The 19,683-nt window shown below is 42.1% G+C and overlaps 2 protein-coding genes across 4 annotated transcripts; one reads left to right on the forward strand and one right to left on the reverse strand.

The window, feature by feature from the left end:
* Positions 1-298: 298 nt before the first annotated feature.
* dbr1 (debranching RNA lariats 1) lies at positions 299-6,498 on the reverse strand. Of its 3 annotated transcripts, none has more exons than XM_044017315.1 (9): positions 6,367-6,498; positions 4,013-4,233; positions 3,796-3,920; positions 3,632-3,712; positions 3,460-3,545; positions 2,658-2,882; positions 2,503-2,580; positions 2,280-2,425; positions 299-1,385 (listed from the first exon to the last, which is right to left on the reverse strand). In XM_044017315.1, the coding sequence occupies exons 1-9, from the start codon at positions 6,496-6,498 to the stop codon at positions 605-607; spliced, it is 1,875 nt and encodes a 624-aa protein (XP_043873250.1). In that variant the 3' UTR covers positions 299-604. The 3 variants fall into 3 exon arrangements, with proteins under 3 accessions (XP_043873250.1, XP_043873252.1, XP_043873251.1); XM_044017317.1 differs by lacking the exon at positions 6,367-6,498 and adding an exon at positions 6,163-6,219; XM_044017316.1 differs by lacking the exon at positions 6,367-6,498 and adding an exon at positions 5,172-5,393.
* Positions 6,454-19,238, forward strand: armc8 (armadillo repeat containing 8). The gene is made up of 22 exons (XM_044017314.1): positions 6,454-6,511; positions 8,372-8,448; positions 10,893-10,964; positions 11,824-11,966; positions 12,059-12,156; positions 12,284-12,376; positions 12,517-12,597; positions 12,678-12,753; positions 12,826-12,916; positions 13,008-13,068; positions 13,447-13,647; positions 14,488-14,583; positions 14,674-14,756; positions 14,845-14,926; positions 15,318-15,404; positions 15,671-15,763; positions 15,899-16,048; positions 16,377-16,472; positions 16,632-16,727; positions 16,856-16,928; positions 17,165-17,258; positions 17,770-19,238. The coding sequence occupies exons 1-22, from the start codon at positions 6,467-6,469 to the stop codon at positions 17,801-17,803; spliced, it is 2,022 nt and encodes a 673-aa protein (XP_043873249.1). The 5' UTR covers positions 6,454-6,466; the 3' UTR covers positions 17,804-19,238.
* Positions 19,239-19,683: the final 445 nt, after the last annotated feature.

Consider the following 19,683-nt stretch of genomic DNA (forward strand, 5'->3'; position numbering starts at 1 on the left):
ATCCCACCATTAAATCATCTTTTCTGCCAGGAAACTGGATATTGTGTCACTTTTTCATCTCCACGCGCCACTACACCAAACCCCTTAGAGAAAATCAGTGATTTTAACATCACAGAACACAGGAGTTGTTGATCCACTGCTGCCTCCATCACTAAGTTCAGATGAGTTATTTTGCAACATTTGCGCTTGAAATCCTGTTTGGATTTACTTCGGTGACACAAAGTGGCCACACGAGGCAGCAGTAGACCAGCAGCTCCTGTGTCCCTGAGAGCTAAAATCACTGATTTTCTCTATGGGGTTTGGTGCAGGAGGGAGAATCATTTACAAAGTGACTAAAATCTGTTTTTTCTTCCGCTCATTTTGAGGTTGCCAGGTAACCTGTTGTCGCTCAGTCCTGATCCCCGTTGATCATTGACCCGTTAAAACAGAGGAAAACGGAGCCCAGGCTGAGAAATCAGAGTCGTCCTTCAGTTAACTCAAAGCTCAATAACTCATGATGTTTTTTCTGTATAAAAAGCTGACGATAAACACATAAATTAAAGTCCCACAAATCAATAGAAACTAAAGCAGAGTTGATTCAGAAGGAGTCCCTGACCTCTGACCTCTAATCCTCGTCCTCCTCCGCGGTGTAGATGACCTGGTTCCTGCGTTTGATGCGTGGAGTCGTGCCTCTGCTGCCGGGACCTCCGGCCTCGTCGCTGGTGCGTTTGAAAACACGCGCAGCGGCGGACGCGTCCTTGCCCTCCTCCACCTCCTCCTCGTCCACGCCCTCACAGACTCCGCCCCCCTCTGCGGATGCAGAGTGAGAGCGAGGAGCAGCCGGGGTGGAGTGTGAGGGAGGGGGCAGGTTCATGAGGCGGGACATGTGAATGGGTGAGACGTCAGACTTGGGCTCGGGCAGAACCATACGACTCGGTGTGTGGATTTCAGAGAGATTAACTCCTGATGTTGTTGTTGTTGCTGCTGCTGCTTCTTTCTCCTTCATTTCTTCTTCCTCCTCTTCCTCCCACTCGTCCTCGATGGTGATCTCATCCGGATTAAAGGAACTCGACAATCCCGACGTGTCTGTCGGATACTCGCTGGGCTCGTCCGCGCCATTCCCCTCTTCATCATTGTCGTCCTCCTCCTCTCCTCCGGTGCTGCCCAAAACTCGGCCCGGCTCCTCCCCTCCCTGCACGACCTGAGCGTAGAGGTCCGTGAGGCCTAACGTGGCGCACAGCTCCGTCGTCTGGGGGTTGGTGCCACAGCTTGGCGCGGCGTGGTACTGCGGCCTACCGGGGTCGTAGGGCGGCACGGTGCGGCTGAAGTTGTCCGGCACGGCGAGTTCTCCGCTGAGATCCTCCACCACCTGCATCATGGCCACTTCTGACACTCTGTAATCCCACCTGACGAACATAGACTGGGATTAAAACCACGACTGTAAGAGCTGCTGTGGGACTTTGTCACTCTCCTCATCCAGACTGAGGGTGTTGTGGCTGAAATGCCCCCACGTCATAGTTATTTCAGTGTTTTTTGGGGTTTTTTTTTTACGGTTTGTGGTGAAACCAGAGACCCAGTATTTAGACTGCAGATTTATGCAAGGAGGCAAGAACTCGGGATTTTAAACTACGACGTTAACGGACGATTATTCTCATTTTGATTAATCTGTCGATCATTTCCTCCGTTAAACGAGTCATCGCTTGGTTCAGAAAATGTAAAAAAATGTTTATCATTGTTTGTCAAACCTGGAAACGATGATTTCTTTGTTTATGTGGAGAAAAGAAACCAGAAAATATTCATATTGAAGAAGCTGAAAAATGACATAACCTCTCCAAGGTACACCAAGGAGTTGTTCCTTATTCTAATGTAATCATTTTATGATATCTTTACACTACAGCAAAAAAAAGGTGCTAAAAAGAGACTTCCATAACCCGACACATGCAGCGTGGCATCGGGGAGTCAACCTGCAGGACATTAAATATGAAATATTCACATTTAAGAAGCTGAAAAATCAGATAAAACTTGTTTTAATTCTTATAAAAATTTTAGTAATAATCGAGTTATCGTTGCAGGCGTCATCGCGGCACTCAAACATTTGAAAAAAGTGAGTTGTGTCGCCCCCTAAAGGTACGAGTTTCATGGTTAAACACGTGTTTACTCACTCGAGACAGTAAGCTTTAAAAATTACGTTTTTTTTATGCGACAAACGCGCTCGAACGAGTTCTCTCATTTACGTAGGGTGCAAAAGACACAAAGAGAATAATAATCTGAAGGATTAACAACAGGTTGAACTCGTGTACCGTTGGTGCAGGCCGTTGTTCTCCGGTGGGTTCCAGGGGTGAGGGGTTGTCCTCTGAAGACTGTTGGTGGCCTTCAGGATAGCCAGCCACTCTGGATCGTACTCCAGACCCTCGGATGAACCCGGTCTCTCTGGGACATCCACTATCTGCATCACAAGAGTCCAAAAATTAAAACCATCGACTGAAAAGCTTCTGTATCCGAGGAGAACACGCCATCTCTCACCTGTAAGAATTCCCTGTAGGGCAAACATTTATCCAGAGACAAGAACTTGGTGACTCTTGGAGCGGCGTCCCCTTTAGCCTGAAGACAAGAGCAGTCGCCGTGGAGTTAAAAGGCTTTCAGATTTCAAACTCCAGAGAAGACAGAGCGACTCTCACCTGATGCTGCATCACAGCAGCAAACTTGACGTGAAGGTGAGCAGAGAACCAGTAGCTGGGCTGAAGGTGAGCCAGCAGCTCCTCTGCAGCAGGACTTCCCAGAGTGTTTGACTCCACCTCCTGACGCAGGAACCTCTTCTTACGCAGTAACTCCTCCGTGCTGCCGTAGTAGTAGATCCCCCGAGGCCAGTCGTGACTCAGGAAGATGTCCACGGGCATTTGGATCTGAGAGGGTCGATGAATAAAGGGGAGACAAACTTAACATAATGACTTTGATTAAGTTAATAATGAAGGATTTGTTTACGTTCACATAAGGTTTATGAACATCTGTTCATTTAGTTTGAATTAAATTAATGAGTTGATGTGAAAATGAACAAGTTACATAAAATGGCGTTCATTTAACTTGGTAACTTTAGTTTAAATAAACTGGTAAAACGCAAATGAAAATCTAGTGCCCGCACCAGGAGGCGCTACGGTGGTGAGAGGAGTGGTGAGGATTTCTGATGACGACATCAAATTAAGGAAGGGCCGATCCGCTTCGCAGAGCCCAGGAAAACAATACAACACTATTTTGTCAGCAGTGGCTGAACTGTTTGTTCTGAAACTTTAGGGTTTCATAAACGAGGTCATGACGCAGATACACACACAAACGCAGCGTAAAATTGGAGCTTCCGGTCTATGTGGGCTTTAAGTGAAAAATAAAAAAATTAAATTGTGTTTATTGGGCAAACACAAATGAATTTTTTCAAACAATAATAACCAGTTTAACTTTGTACCTTAAAGCTGACGTTGTGATATTTACCTGTTTTAATTTGAAAACCTCAATATTCCGGATGTGATACACACTCCGCAGAGTGTCGGGGTTGTACGGAGGGAATTCATGGTGACCTTTAAAAAAAAGAATAATTCTCAAAAACACATTGAATTAATGTCTACGACTTTTAATCGTTCACGCAGTCCATCAAACACTTCACCTTTCCTGTAGTCGCGAGATTTGAAGATTCCCGATAATCCACCGATTCTAATCCCTTTGTAGCGGACGACCCCGGCATAACCTGAGGACACAAAGTGGAGTCAAAACCCGGGAATAAACAGACGTTTATTATTGATTTATTTGAGTTTATCTGCAGGTCTGTACCCAGATAATAGATGTTTGGCGCCACCCAGCCTCCGTAGGGAAGCTCCTGCATGTGATTGGACGCCTCGTGGTTTCCTCCGATGAAGATGGTCAGAACTGGAGCTTTCTTCTCCCCAGAGTAATATCTGAAATAACGAAGAGTAAAACTCTGACCTCCCGCTGTTTTAAAGGTTTAAATAAGTAAAGTAAAGTAAAGAAGTAAAAGTAAAGCACGGACTTGTAAAAGGTCTGCATCGTCCTGTACTTGGCCGGAACCGCCATGCACTTCATGTCTCCCTCGTTCCGCACGGCCTGGAAGTCTCCGCAGCAGAGCAGCAGGTCCACTTTCACCCCCTCCCTCTTCTCCAGGTAGCCGATGGTCTCATAGATCTTGTCCAGCTCACCGTGGCAGCAGCCTTCCACCGCGATCTTCATGCTGGCGCCAACACGTGAGGCGAGCTGCAAAAAAACAGCATTCACAGTGACATTTATTAGAGTGCCTGCTCTGCAATGCACACCGATGAGTAGAGTTCTCAGCAAAAAATCTGTGAAAAATGTTCACATACACATGAATTGGAAACGTGGCCTTTCTCACCTAAATCATAGTTTTGATACATATTATGGTTTTTAAACAATCGCAGTTTAACTTTTGTACTTTTATTGGGACGTTTTCAGATTTTATAATGACTGTGTGTGGCGTGGCCAGAGTGGGAAACACTCTGCTGTTTCCAACCTACACAGACAGTTTCTACATAAAAACGTTGCTATGGTTGTCGTCTAACCCTGTGTGTTGTTTTCATTTTCGCATGATTTGCTGTGTTTCTTAAAATCACCTAAAAGCACAGAGAGTTCTGCTCAAACCTCCCATTGACTCCCATATTAAAACAGTTTTTTTAAAAAAAGAAAAAGAGAAGACGAGGGGGATTTTAAAACTGTCATTTGTCTGTCAATTCACAGCCGTTTTTCACAAATCTAAATGTGGGAGCTGCTGAAAGCCTCCTGATGCTCACAAACCAAACATTTAATCTCTATCATCAACCGTGCTAAGTTGTAAAGGTTGATTCCACAAAGTACTAGGCAGGCACTCTAACGGCAATAACAACTGAAAGTTACGTTGCCGTAAACACAACTTCAGACACGTAAATTCAGCTCATATCTGTGACTTTGTAGAGTCTTTCATTTACAAATAAACGTCTCGTTAACGTTTTTTGCCAAAACTCATAGCACGTAGTTAAAGCACGTCCAGCTAGAACCGCCTATTTGACGTTAAAGTAGTAAAAATCAGCACCTGAAGGCAGCATGTCACTGTAAAGCTAATGCTAATAACAGCGAGCACACACACACAAGTGTGCGACCCACAGAAAACAAGCTAACATGCTAACGCAATGAGCACTTACTGTGACAAAGAAGAGTGTGTTAATCCGATTTAATCCGTCCCAAACTCACAAACTGACTCTGAAAATCATTTTTACGCAGATGAGGGAACTTCGTATTATTACAAAAACGAGCGAGAACGAATTTTCCCACCTCGCGTCTGTCACCGTCTGCGCGTGCGCTGCAAGTACGTCACTGGCTTAGGTAAAACAACTGTGATTGTGTGCGGCAGATTCAACACAAAGCTAAAAGAAATGATACAAAACGAATGAAATACATGTTTTAATTTGTGTAATATTTTACGAGATTTCCATAAGCAAAAAACATGCCTGGAAAAAATCTCGTAGTTTCTGGATTTTACATGAGAGAAAAAAAATAAGGCTTGGGCTTGAATTTTACTCCAGAGAAACCAGAAAATGTGAATTTACTACCATCCTAAGTCACTATGGACAAAAATTTCCACTTTCAAAAACAGCAATAATTGTAGTACAGATTAAAAACTAATCTCCTTTTTTTTGGATTAAATCATTTGATCAACTCCAGTCCTGATGAAAACTATCAAATTTTTAATAATTATTAAGATTTCAACCCTTCAAATGCAAGTTATTTAATTTTAAAACCCCAAAAAACACGAGTTATATGAAAAATAACAATGTTTAGTTTAGTTATTTTTAATCAAGAGATTTATGCAGAAAACATATCAATGTGTAATGTTTTTGGAAGTCGACATTTTTGTTCTTAATGAAATAAGATGGTAGTCTTCAGTGAAATCTCCTGGTTTCTTTGCTCCATTTAACAAAAAAAAAAATCACTCTTTTGGAGTAAAAAAGAAAAAGAAAAAAAATTCTAGATTGCAGACGCCTGGGGGTTAAATATAAGATTTAATATTATATATTTGCATATATAATTTCATGTACAAGTAGAATATTTGCCTTTTATGGCTCAGGTCGCTGCTTGTGTCGAAACTTCCAGAATGAGCGGCCAAACGACGTCACGTGTATAAACAATATTTACCTAATCAACAAATCCACAGTGAGACAGACAGTTTAGCTAAAGTTAGCGCTGCGGTTGGTTTCTGCTGCCGGTGACCGTCGCAGCTCAGCCCCGCACAGAAACACCGCCGCTCTGCCGCACTGCTGCTGCGGGAGCTGCGTGACTGAGAGGCCGCAGTAACTCCACACAGGCGCCGCTCACTCTCTCTCTCTCACACACACATACACACAGTCCGCCCGTCACTGTCAGCTGCTGTTGCTGCTCTGGGGGGCGGAGTGTCTGCGGAGAGCTGCGCCGACCGGGGCGCTCCATCGTGGGAAGAGAGATGGCGTGCTTGTTGGAGGCCCCTCTCCGCATCAGCGTGCTGTCTGTGAGTGCCACTCCGCCTCTCGTCACACCCCCACCGGTCTAAACCTCCAGCACGGAGCGGTTACTTGGCCGCGGCCAGTGAAACTGTGGAGGTTTATGCCCTCTGTTAGCACGTGAAGCTAAGTTCAAAGCCTTTGCAACATGTAGCACCTGGGGCGGCGCGCATACGTAGCTCGCGCTGGTTAGTTTTATACGCCGATACTGCCCGAGCGGGCGGGAACGTTCCAAACACGTGACGTTAAGTGCGCGCGGCTGACTTCCGCCCGCCGCGCCGGTGTGTGAAGAGATACAAACCGAACGACGGAAGTAGCTGTCAGTGTCACTGGGGGGAATGAGTTAGCAGCTAACTGCTAAGTGACAGCGCTGTCACCGCTGTTCGTGCTCAAATAATCCCACACTCATTTAAATAACCCACAGTGCAGTTTTTCAGGACCCCGCTCTTTAATCCAAACGTGAAATGACACTCGACAGTAATCTCCGGAGATTGCAAATCACAGAAGCGAACTAAGCTAGCTAAAAATAAGCTAACCACTAGCGTAGCCACTAGCCTGCCTCCAGGAGTTTTCTCCAATGATAAAATAATAGCTCTGTTAGTAACAGTTAGCCACCTACTAGCATGTATTTACACGTTTATTTAGCAGGTGTAAGTGGGCGTTTTGTGTATAATCGCTTAAATTTAAAGTGGCAGCAAAAAAAAAAAATTGAGATCAAAATCGTGAACGGACCCTTCAGACAGAAGCTAGTCTCCTGGCTTGTTTTGGTTATTAAAAAACAATTAAATGGATGATCAGTATAGTTTACGATGCATTCACTGATCCATTGATTAATTGTTGCAGCACTATATAAGACCAATAATGAATGAATGAATTGTGCGGCTTTCTTTCAATAAAGACGAGCGGAACCTATGAATAAATAAATAAAATAGTTAATATAAAAATCGCACCACTAATAACAGAGTATAAGTCTGTATGAAAATTGCACATATTGTACTTCCTAATATAGTATTTCTAGCTATTTTGGGCTTTTAAATTTTTATAGCTATATATGTTTTAAAATGATTCAATTTCTGGTTAATCTTTTCCAAATAATATTGCATTAGTGTTACAGAAAGGACAGCAACTTTAAAGGTTTATGCACACGTTTGCTCACTGTTCACAGTTGTACATTATGTCACAGAAGTTTGTCACTTTTAAAAGTGGGTCCCCATATAAAATGTGTGGGAAACACTAGTTTACATGTTGCCCAATACATTCTGTTAATAGCGTTAAACTCAATGGATTAAACACAAAATATGAGAATCAGAAAAAGATTATCATAATAAATGACTATTTATCCTATCCTGTCCTACCTTATCTGTTTATGATTTTTAGAAAGAGCCCTGTATTAATATTTTGTGTATCTTCTTCGAAGTAGCTCATCAGTGTCTGTTTCTGATCTAATGTGTAAAAGCAGGTTTGTTTTTTGCAGGTTCAGACTGTGGTTGTTTTTGTTTTCATCTGCTGGCTGGGGTTTTACTCCTCTGGGGGTCATGTGGAAAGTTCCAGTTAGAGCTATCAGTGATGTAAACAGAATTTTCTGGGGTCACATCACATGCAGCCACTGGGTGATGTGTTTAACAGCTCTTAAAGGGTCCGGGTGCAATGATGCTGCACAAATGTGGACCCATGAGTGTGCACAAGCAACTAAATTATCACTAATCAATCTAATATTGGCTTTTAAATGTTAATTTGCTTTTATAATGACCTTAAAGTTGTTGTTGTTGTTGTTATGTGTGTGTGTGTGTATGTGAGATGAGAATTTATTGGTGCAAAGTTTTGTTGTTTTTCCCACTAATTTGTCCGTTTTATTTGTCCTCACGCAGGAAGTCACTGCCACGAGTCGGCATTATGTTGACAGACTGTTTGACCCCGACCCACAGAAAGTGCTGCAGGGAGTCATGTAAGTCATGCAGCGTCATACCTACACACGTATATGTTATGTCAGGATATGATACACAAAGATTGGACTCATTTTGCTGTAAATGACTGTGTGTTGTTTGGCATTTCCACTGTCGAGCTCGCGGGAAGAGTGTGGACTTAATTCTGCTGAGCCACTCTGTATAGGTTATTTTTTTCCCTATTATGTGATAGGGAGGTCACTTTTCAAACAAAGTTCAAACAAATTTATTATGACCTGTAATTTGTTCACATAAATTCTAGCACCTCCCCTTCCCACTTCGCCGGCACTGCTCCTCTAGTACACCACAAGTGTCAGAGTTTTAATTCATGCTGCAACTTTTTTTGTAATTGTTAGTTAAAAAAAAGCTTGTCAAACCAAAATGATTCAGTCTTGGTAAGGGCTGAAACTATTACTCAATTAATCAATTAATTGATTATTAATCAATTACTAAATCAACTATTCTGATAATTAGTTGGTTTGAGTTGTTTTTAAAAGAATTAAAACAAGTTTCTGTGATTTTTCAGCTTCTTAAATGTGAAACGGATTCATTTTTGTTTGGAAAAAAACAAGACATTTGAGAACATCATCATTCTAGATTTGACAAACATTGATCAACATTTTCAACATTTTCTGACGTTTTGTGAACCAAACACCTCATCAGTTAGTAGAGAAAATAACAGATTAATCAATGTATTGATGAAAGATTATCATTAGTTTCCTCCTTAGTAGATTCAGAGTGTTGTATTAAACAAGTTTTCTTTGTTTATCATAAAATGTATCGTAAAAATCATCTGTTGGGCCGGATATTAATGCTGGTGGGCCACTTTTGGCCCCGAGCCACCAGTTGCTGACCAGTGCTGTAGATGATGTTGATGTTTACACACACACATGGCCTTTCATGTGACTTGGCCTCATCTCTCTTCCCGTCTCACTTTCACTCTCTGTCTGGACGGCCAGTGACCTGAACTGTGACGATAACGTGGCTATTTTTGACTTCAAAAGGGAGGAGACGAGGCTAACTGTGGTTACGGCGCGCGCCAACACCTGACTGAATACAGCTGTACTTTTCCATTAGCTCCACTCACTGCCACTCACCTGCCATTTGATATCATCAGACTCCTGCAGAGCTGAACAGGCTCAGTCTGCGACTCTGTGGTTTCTCTGATCATATTTGGACTGGACTCTGTCTGTGTGCGGTCTCCATTTTACGAGACATTTAGACGTGTTTGAGCAGGAGGAGACGGTGTTATTGATGAACTGTTCAGTTCATGTCAGTCAGGACAGTGTGAGGCAGCATGAACCCTGAAAACTGAGGAAGCTGAATGGAACTCCTCCACAGGGCTGTGTAATATATCAATATTTGATCAATATCAGTGGTTCCACCTGAGAACACCAACAACATTCTGTCCTCATCCTCCTCTTCCTCACACACTGGTATCGTGAAATTAAATGAAGATGGAGCGAGAGATAAAGTTATTATTATTGAATTTATTTAAATTATTTTGTTATTTATGTCATTTTCTACACCCTGTGGTCAAAGATTCCTCAGCTACACGCCGCTCACACACCCTGGTCTATACAGTAGAAGAGTATTTGTGATTTTCCTCCAACTACCTCCAGAGGAAGCTGACGTACCACAGTTTGAGAAACGTGGATGATCTATATCATCACAGGAGACAAGATTACATTAGATCATCATATCATGAAGATGAAATATCTGTGATGAATCTTCCTGGTTATAAACGCTGTTGCATTGACAATCATCATTTACTATAGTTTACACATTTGTAAAATACACTATATATCACATATAATGACAAAAAAAATACACGGAATTGACAAAATTATATTATATTAATTTTAAGCTTAAAGCATGTTAAAAGTCAGATTTTAGTCAGACTAAGACAATAATTCAGTTAGCTTCATGTCATGTAGTCACACGTTGGTCCGACTAAAATCGAGCTAGTCTTAGTCGGACTAACATACCTGGGTAATGTGATTCATAGTCCGATTACTCCTGCATGTATATGCTTATACATCGGACTGGAGTCGGACTGATAGACTCCACTTACTTATTAGGAGACACAGCGCCACCTACGTGGCCAATATATCAATTTTCTCCTCCACATGTATAATCCGACTCGGCAAGTTGACTGATTGTCTGTCTTAGTCGGACTATGGCCTTAGTTTGATTAAACTGTGAATAAGCCAAAGAAGTAGAGCAGGTTTCATCTGAAACTGTATTTGAATTAGAATTCCAAACTTGCAGTGACTTTGACAGTGAACTGATGTGATGTTCTGCTGCTGTAAAGAAATCTGCTGCACATTGTGATTTAAAGCATATAAACGTACTGAAGTTAAACTTTTGTGTTGCTACCTTTAGTCCATCTGTCAAATGTTTGTCAAATACATCACTGAGAAGAAACTGTGCTCTGTCTTCACAGTGATATGAAGAACGCCGTCATTGGAAACAACAAGCAGAAAGCCAATCTGATCGTCCTGGGAGCCGTGCCCAGGTATGTCCACTCTCCCTCTCTCTGTCTCTGACTCTCTGTCCCTGTCTCTGCTCAACACATACACACTTTATTGCTGCTTCACACTCTGTTTATATAAGTCAATGAGACCTAAATGTAATGCCGCAGCCTGTTTTCAAAAACACTTGTTGATCCTCCTCTGAATTCTTTGTCGCAGCTCTTCACTCCCATGTCGCCTCTCGTCGCCTCCTTAACCCATTTTATTCACCCTATAAATAGAAGGAAACAGCAGATTTTTAACAGATGTTACCTCTTTTATTAACACACTGTGTGTTGAGGACAAATTCATATTATATAATAATGTAACGGTCTGGAAACAAAATATGGCCGTCCCATTTTAGTCATTAAAAAGCAGCATTTTCACGGCAACAAGTTAATGAGACAAATAGAAAAATACAGTACATCAAATAATTTTTCTCCATTCTTTTTTCCTGCTTTTATCAAGATAATTATTAAGATAATTACTGTATATGAAATAAACCCAGGGCCTTATTAATACCTTTATTAGAAAATAGAGCCAAAAAATCATCTTATTAATTTAGGACAGAAATCAAGAAAAAAATAAAAAAATAAATCAAGAAATGTTTTTATTTCATAATATAAAAGCCGCAAAAAATCAAGAAATTTTAAAAAAAAGCAAAAAAAATCCAGAAATAAAATCTCATTAATTCAGAAAAACTGAAAATAATTTAAGAAAAATTATCTTATTAATTAAAAAAAAAGAAAAATCAAGCCTATGTTTTATAAATCAGATCAGAATAAATGTCAGAAAACTCACATGAAGACCTTGGACCTGACGTGCGTGCGTATATGTGTGTGTGTGTGTGTGTGTGTGGTCCAGGTTACTGTACCTGCTCCAGCAGAGTTCGTCCAGTCTGGAGCTGAGGAGCGAGTGTGCCGTGGTTCTGGGCAGCCTCGCCATGGGCACTGAGAACAACATCAAGTCCCTGGTGGACTGTCACATCATCCCTGCTCTTCTACAAGGTCTGAAACACACACACACACACACACTCAGAGCTGCTGTTGACGTGTGTGTGTGTGGACCCTGGTCTGAACGTGTTCTCCTGTCTCTCCAGGTCTCCTGTGTCCAGACCTGGTCTTCATCGAAGCTTGTCTCCGATGCCTCAGAACGGTCTTCATCAGTCCAGTCACTCCTGTGCAGCTGCTCTACACTGTAGGTTCACAACATCCGACATTTATCATCTTATTATTGTTATTTAATAATGTAATATGTCCTAATATGCCCACAAACACAGACAGAGGAGAAAACAAGTGAAAATCGTGTTGTTGTGTTTTTAAAGGACCCCACTGTGATTCCTCACCTCATGTCTCTCCTGAGCCGCTCGCAGAGAACGCAGGAGTACACCACACAGATCTTCTCCCACTGTTGTAAGGTATTTGTTGGTATTTGGTCAGAGACACACACGCGCGGCGTCACCGCACGCGCACACGCTCGGTTTTTAATTTTAGCTGCGTCGCGATTTCCACGTTCTGATGTTTGTGTTGTTGTTGTCGTTGCTTGTTTTCCCCGCAGACGCCCGAGCACCAGACGGTTCTGTTCAACCACGGTGCCATCCAGAACATCGCCCCCCTGCTCATCTCCCCCTCATATAAGGTCATTGTCTGTCTGTCTATCAGTGAGTCTGTGTCTGTCTGACTGACACAAGCGATAACGTGCTTGTCTGTCCTCTCCAGGTCCGGATGCAGGCGTTAAAGTGTTTCTCAGTCCTGGCCTATGAGAACACTCAGGTCTCCATGACGCTGGTGAACGGTGAGGAAACCTCCTCTTCTCTCCATCACACACACACACACAGTTGTAATGTTAAAAGTCTTCTGTCTGCAGTGCTGGTGGACGGGGAGCGTCTCTCTCAGGTATTTGTCAGAATGATGCAAAGGGATCAGCCCATAGACATGCAGCTAACCGCAGCCAAATGGTAAGCAACACACAGTAAACCCCACAATTCATTCATCGTTATTATTTACAAACAAACACGTTTCCTTGAACCTCTCGTCTTTGTGTCGCAGTTTAACGTACATGTGTCGAGCGGGAGCCATCAGGACGGACGAGAGCTGCATCGTCCTGAAGGTCGGTCTCCGCTGAAACTTTCCATGAATCAAACGAAACACTTTCTCCTTAAAGACCTTCAAAATCCAACACCAGAACACTTCCATTTCAGAAGCTTTAATGCCACGATCGTTCGCTCAGGAACACGGTTCAGATCAAAAGTTAAATAATGTTAACGTCACTGTTGAGAGTGCAATTAAAGTCAAAGCTATGCTCAGAGCTCCCCCTGCTGGATTCACATAGTTATTACTTCAAATGGTTCTCTTCACTTCTAGGCTGTTTATGTTCGATCAGCTGAACACAAACACTACACTGCTTTTAAAAAAAACACACATGGAATGAACTCTTTACACGCTGTACACGTGACTTTCCGTGTCTGTTGTCGTTTCTTTAATCCAGACGCTGCCGTGTCTGGTGCGCATGTGCAGTAAAGAGCATCTGCTGGAGGAGCGGGTGGAGGGCGCAGAGACGCTGGCTTACCTGATGGAGCCTGACGTGGAGCTGCAGCGGATCGCCAGCACCACCGACCACCTGGTGGCCATGCTGGCCGACTACTTCAAATACCCCAGCTCTGTGTCGGCCATCACGGACATCAAGAGGGTGGGTCCAGGGGGCGGGGCCTGTTTTCAGATCAAGAACACAGCATACGGATGGTGTTACGCTGTGTTTTTACAAACCAGCACCTGGAATGTTGACATTTTCACTGGAACTGTGCAGAACTTTACCTGCTTACAGCTGTTAAAACTTGTTGGATGGGACTGAACCATGTTACGTTTACTATCAGACTAAATTTAATCCAGATCTATTCCAGATTACGGATTTGGCAGGATTGTAGAGTGTCTGATCCTGTATACACATACCGAATTTTGTTCAAATCCGATGAGCTGTTAGAGTGATATGATTGTTTCTTTCACAGTTTTTCCCATTTGAAAAGATGGGGATTTCTTGAAGATTTCATAGTGACGTCATCAGTGGGTCAATGCGTACTAAAACTGAATGGGAACATACTCTGGTGGTCACCTACACGTCACAAAGCAATCATCCTGATCTATTAAGATGTCACTGAGATATAGTACACATCTGAAGTGGTTCAATGGGACTGAACCATGTGACATTTACAACCGCTAGATTAAAGATCTGGATTAAATTTAGTCTGATGGTAGAGGGTCTGATCCTGCACACACATACCAAATTTTGTTAAAATCTGATGTGTTTTGACAGAGAAATTTTAGGTTGGTTTTTTTACAGTTTCACCCATTGAGAAAGAATAGGATTTCTTTAAAGTTTGATCACGTTTTATGACGTCATCAGTGGGCAGTTTCTTACCAAAATTGAGTGGGAACATACTTGGGTGATCGTCTACCCGTGACAGAAAATTCAGACTGATCGGATAAACGACGTACTGTGACTTTAACCGTTCACCCGCTCTGCCGTTCACAGTTGGATCACGACCTGAAACACGCGCACGAGCTCCGACAAGCTGCTTTCAAACTCTACGCCTCGCTCGGCTCCAACGACGAGGACATCCGCAAAAAAGTAACTGTCCCTCCTTTTCTGTTTTTGTGTGTTTTACAAACATTTATAATTTTATACATTTATAGATTGTTTTTTTTGTTTTTTTGTCAGATTACAGAGACGGAGAACATGATGGACAGGATCGTCAGCGGCCTCTCAGAATCCAGCATTAAAGTGCGCTTGGCTGCTGTCAGGTACAGCGTGAAGAAAGACACATTAACGCGTGTTTGTGTGTCTCTTGTCTCTTCATTGGTATAAAATGCTGTTTAAACTTTTTCCCAGGTGTCTTCACAGTCTTTCCCGCTCAGTGCAGCAGCTGAGGACCAGCTTCCACGACCACGCCGTGTGGAAACCGCTCATGAAGGTCAGTGAGCTACAATCAGATTAGATTATTTTGCTCCTCCTAAAGTGAAAACAGATGTAAAATTCAGACGACCAAGTAACAGGAAGTTATTTTAGTATATCACTGTATCGTCTACGACTTAATACTTTATGATATATGATTATTTCTAGGATCATTTGAGACTATATTGTGCCATTTTGGTCAATTCAGTAAAACAAGAGACGTTGGGTTCCAAACACATAGTTATTTATCTATTTTATTATTATTTTAATGCACTTTTTAAAGCATGTTTCCTTTACTGCGTGCTTGTTTTTTGTAGCTCGTGTCTTAAGATGCTATAAAAACCCTAATAATATTCCCTCAGGGATAAATCCATTAATCCATCTCTCCTAATCTAATCTCTCTCTATCAGCTGTTGCAGAACGCTCCAGATGAAATCCTGGTCATGGCTTCATCCACACTATGCAATCTACTGCTGGAGTTTTCACCCAGCAAAGAGGTACGCGCGCGCACACACACAGAGTTTGGATTATATTTTAATCTTGAATCTGCTGCTCGTCTCAGTCTAATCTTATTACGTTGTATTATTGATGAGCCACATGGCCCCGGCCTTACAGAATAATTGATTTGATTTATATCTTGATATAAACATCAACATCTAATGATATGAACAAGTATGTTGTAAAACTATTTTCTTTCTTAATTAAAAAACCTGTTTCTTTTGCCTCTGAGTGAATAAATAAATCAGTGTTTGTGTGTTTGCAGCCGATCCTGGAGTCAGGAGTGATCGAACTACTATGCAGTTTAACCCAGAGTGACAGTCCAGCACTGAGGGTCAACGGGATCTGGGCCCTGATGGTAAGTGTGTGTGTGTGTGTGTGTGTGTGTGCGTGTGTCGGGACTTGGTTTCAAGGTAAATGTTTTAAATACATGTTTCATTATTATTATTATTATTATTATTAAGTTAATCACAAACCTTGTGTGTGTGTGAAGAACATGGCGTTCCAGGCGGATCAGAAGGTGAAGGTGGAGATCGTCCGATGTCTCGGCACAGAGCAGCTGTTCCGTCTGCTGTCAGACCCCGACACCAACGTCCTGATGAAGACGCTGGGTTTACTGCGGAACCTGCTGTCCACGCGCCCGGTGAGAGACACACACGCACACACACACACACACAGATCAGATTCTGTAAAGATACAGATAATCCTCCTATTCATCACATGTCACAATTAATGGAGAGATGAATGATTATGAAGGTAATTGTTCTTGTATGAAGTTTACAGTGAAAATAAAGCTCTCTATGTTGGCTGTGATGAGATTAAACAGGTGTTCCTAATAAAGTGGTTACAGTGAAGCAGCACTAACTCACCTCAACGTTCCTCCTCCTGTTAAATCTAATAAGAAGAAAGACAAACATGAGCAGCAGCATGAGAACTGACTCTGTCTGTCTGTCTGTCTGTCTGTCTGCCAGCACATCGACCAGATCATGAGTTCTCACGGGAAACAGATCATGCAGGCGGTGACTCTCATCCTGGAGGCGGAGCATAGCATCGAGGTGAAGGAGCAGGTGAGTGAAGTGATGATGTCATCACAGCGTCTGTAGATCTGAGCGAAAATCGTCCGTTATTTCTGTTTTTATCTGAATCCTGAAACAAGAAACTGCTGATGTTACCTCCTCTCGTCTCCTCTCCTCTCGTCTCCTCTCCTCTCCTCTCTCCTCTGTCAGACGCTGTGCATTCTCTCTAACATCGCCGACGGCAACACAGCCAAGGATCTGATCATGACCAACGACGACATGCTGCAGAAAATCAAATACTACATGGTAACAACATTAGTGTTTATTCTTTATGTTTAATGAGGTGAAGAGTGTTTTTATTCTTCTGTTTCTGAATGTTGTTTACACGTTTACACGTTTACATGTTTACATGTTTGTGTTGTGTGAAAATGCAGGGACATTCAAACGTGAAGCTGCAGCTCGCTGCCACTTTCTGTGTCTCCAACCTGATCTGGAACGAGGAGGACGGTAAGAGACGGAGAGAGAGCGAGAGAAACAAAGGGTTCAGAGAGAAGAGGAGGGAAGGAAGAAGTGTGGACACTTTCAGTTTAGGAAACACTGATTTAGTCCACAGTAAATCAAACTTGTACATATTTAAAGACACTGGTGCAGTTTAACCTTTGAATGTCTGACCTGTTCACTATAATGACACTGTAGATGAATGAGTGAGTAACTCCTCCTCTGGTTCTGACGTCCACCTGCAGGTTCTCAAGAGCGTCAGGACAAGCTGAAGGAAATGGGCTTCATCGACGCTCTGCACAAACTGACCCAGGCGTCTGACGCCAACCTCAGTGACCGGTGAGACTCACTCACTCACTCACATATTCACATTCACTCATTCACGTATTCACTCACTCACTCACATATTCACATTCACTCATTCACGTATTCACTTACTTACTCACATATTCACTCATTCACTTACTCACTCACATATTCACATTCACGTATTCACTTACTCACTCACATATTCACTCATTCACGTATTCACTTACTCGCATATTCACGTATTCACTTACTCACATATTCACATTCACGTATTCACTTACTCACTCACATATTCACGTATTCACTTACTCACTCATGTATTCACTCATTCACGTATTCACTCACACACTCATTCATTCTACTCTATTAAAGTTAAAGCCTGGCCTGTGTGTGCTGCTGTGTAAACCACTCACTGTCCCACACACACACACACACACACACACACACACACACACACACTCACACACTCACACACTCACACACTCACACACACACACACACACACACAGTCATGAACTCACTGTGATGTTTTTTCTCTCAGGGCGAAGACGGCGATGCAGCAGTACCTCGCATGACCACAGGGGGAAGAAGAAGAAGGAGGAGGAGGAGTCTTCTACTGCCAGCCTACATAACAATTGCCAGGAGGGGGCGTCACTGGTTGTTTAATTTTGAGGTTGTTTTGATGCACAGAGACACCTTTTTTTTTTTCTTTTTTTTTTGATGACCTTTGGCGACCTCCGCTGACCTCTAACCCTCCGCCTTGACGCCGTGGTCTTTGGGAAATCAACGGTTACGAGGATTTCACGTGTTTGTTTGTTTTCTCTTTAAGGACAAAGTGATTTTTTTCTTTCTTTTTTGTTTGAAAAATGATTTTTAGTTTTTTTTTTGTGGTTGGAGAGGAGGAGGAGCCAGCGCCGCCTCGCCGCCGCCTATCGGACTCCTGGATGACGGAGACGCGGCTGTCGGAGGTTCTGACACAGGAGCGCCGGCTTTTAATCCCACTTTTATTTTTGCTAATTTGAACTAATATTTACAACTAAATATTAACAACGTTTCCTCGTCAAACGCGAGCGAGGACACGTGTGGAAAACACAAGAGACTAAAGTCTATTTTCAAATGTTTTCTTCTGTTTTTGTTTTTTTTTGTGGATACATACCTCGTAAATATATAAATATATATAAATATGAACATAAATATATATATTTTTGGATTTTTAACCCCCCCCCCGTTCACCCTCTGAACCATGACTCAGCAGATTGTCCCTCGTGTCGGACGTTGATCGCGGTGAATGACGGGAGTTAGCGTGATTCTGTTGTTTGTTTGTTTTTTTTCGTCTGCACTGGTTCCTGTTCCCGAACATCGTTATGATCCCAATGGGAAAAGACGGAGCGTCTGAGTGTAGGTCATGTGATCCATGGAATTCCTACGTTTTTTGTTTGTTTGTTTGTTTGTTTGTTTTCCTCCTGCTGCTGCGTGTGTTTTAAACTTAGACTGTTAGTAAAAATGGACGTCGTCATCTCGAAATAATGGAAAACAGAAAATATTCACGTTTAAGAAGCTGAAAAAATCGGAACATTTTCTTGAATCAGTAAAACAAACACTTTGATAATTGACGATTGATTTAGTGATTGATTAATCATCGATAAATCGTAAAACCAGACTAGTTTCAGGTCTACGTCAGAAGAACATGACGTCAATTTTGTAAATAACGTTCAAATTTAAACTGTGAAGCAGAAGGCCACGCCCACTTTTAATGAACAGTCTATGAAGAGAAAGCTAGCGCAACGTGAGACTGCCCCCTGGAGGCTAAAAGCACTTTGTGCATCCTCAGTGAAAATGCGATGTTTTCGTCCCTTTTTGACTCATTTTTTTTTCTTCATCATCCTCATCTTTATCGCGAAATTTCTCGACCGTCGCTCCCTCACATTTCACCCGTTCACCTTGAAGCTCTGATTGAATGAATGAATGAATGAATGTTACCATAAAAAATATATGCAGACTTGAAGAAGACTTTGTCCTCTGTGTCAGTCTCATTTCTTTAAAAAACAAAGATGAAAAAAACTTTTCTTCTCCAAACTCGTGACGTGTGAATAAGTGAGTTTTACGAAGAAAAAAACAAAACAAAAACGCTGATTTACGTCAACTCATAACTTAAGCTTGTTTAACGTGATATAGCGCAGGGTTTAACACTGTTTTTTTTAGCTAATGGTTTGCGAAGTATGGCGGAACAATTCATCCCAAAAAATGGAAATCGCAATATGACCACGTGCAGTATGATTGAAAGGTGTCAAATCAGCATTTTGATGAATTCGCCGCCATCTTCAGGTCGTAGGAAGAGAAAAGAAATAGATTTTTTTGGTGAAAATTACAATATGTCGAAAATACAATATGTCGTAGTTTTCTGACGTAGCATTTACGAGTTTCTAAGGAAACTAAAAACCTCTGCAGTTTTGTA

Source organism: Solea senegalensis, unplaced genomic scaffold, assembly GCF_019176455.1.
Source record: "Solea senegalensis isolate Sse05_10M unplaced genomic scaffold, IFAPA_SoseM_1 scf7180000015295, whole genome shotgun sequence".
NCBI classification, from domain to species: Eukaryota; Metazoa; Chordata; class Actinopteri; order Pleuronectiformes; family Soleidae; genus Solea; species Solea senegalensis.

Bases quoted from the DNA above. Each gene is read 5' to 3' on its own strand.
- dbr1 (XM_044017315.1), bottom strand. From the start codon at position 6,498: ATGCGGAGAGGGGCCTCCAACAAGCACGCCATCTCTCTTCCCACGATG. The intron at 4,234-6,366 runs GTATGTGTGTGT...GTTTTTTTGCAG, and splicing joins CAGTGACGGGCGGACTGTGT to CTCGCCTCACGTGTTGGCGC. The intron at 2,883-3,459 runs GTAAATATCACA...CGACCCTCTCAG, and splicing joins AGGTTTTCAAATTAAAACAG to ATCCAAATGCCCGTGGACAT.
- armc8 (XM_044017314.1), top strand. From the start codon at position 6,467: ATGGCGTGCTTGTTGGAGGCCCCTCTCCGCATCAGCGTGCTGTCT. The intron at 8,449-10,892 runs GTAAGTCATGCA...CTGTCTTCACAG, and splicing joins AAAGTGCTGCAGGGAGTCAT to TGATATGAAGAACGCCGTCA. The intron at 14,584-14,673 runs GTAACTGTCCCT...TTTTTTTGTCAG, and splicing joins ACGAGGACATCCGCAAAAAA to ATTACAGAGACGGAGAACAT.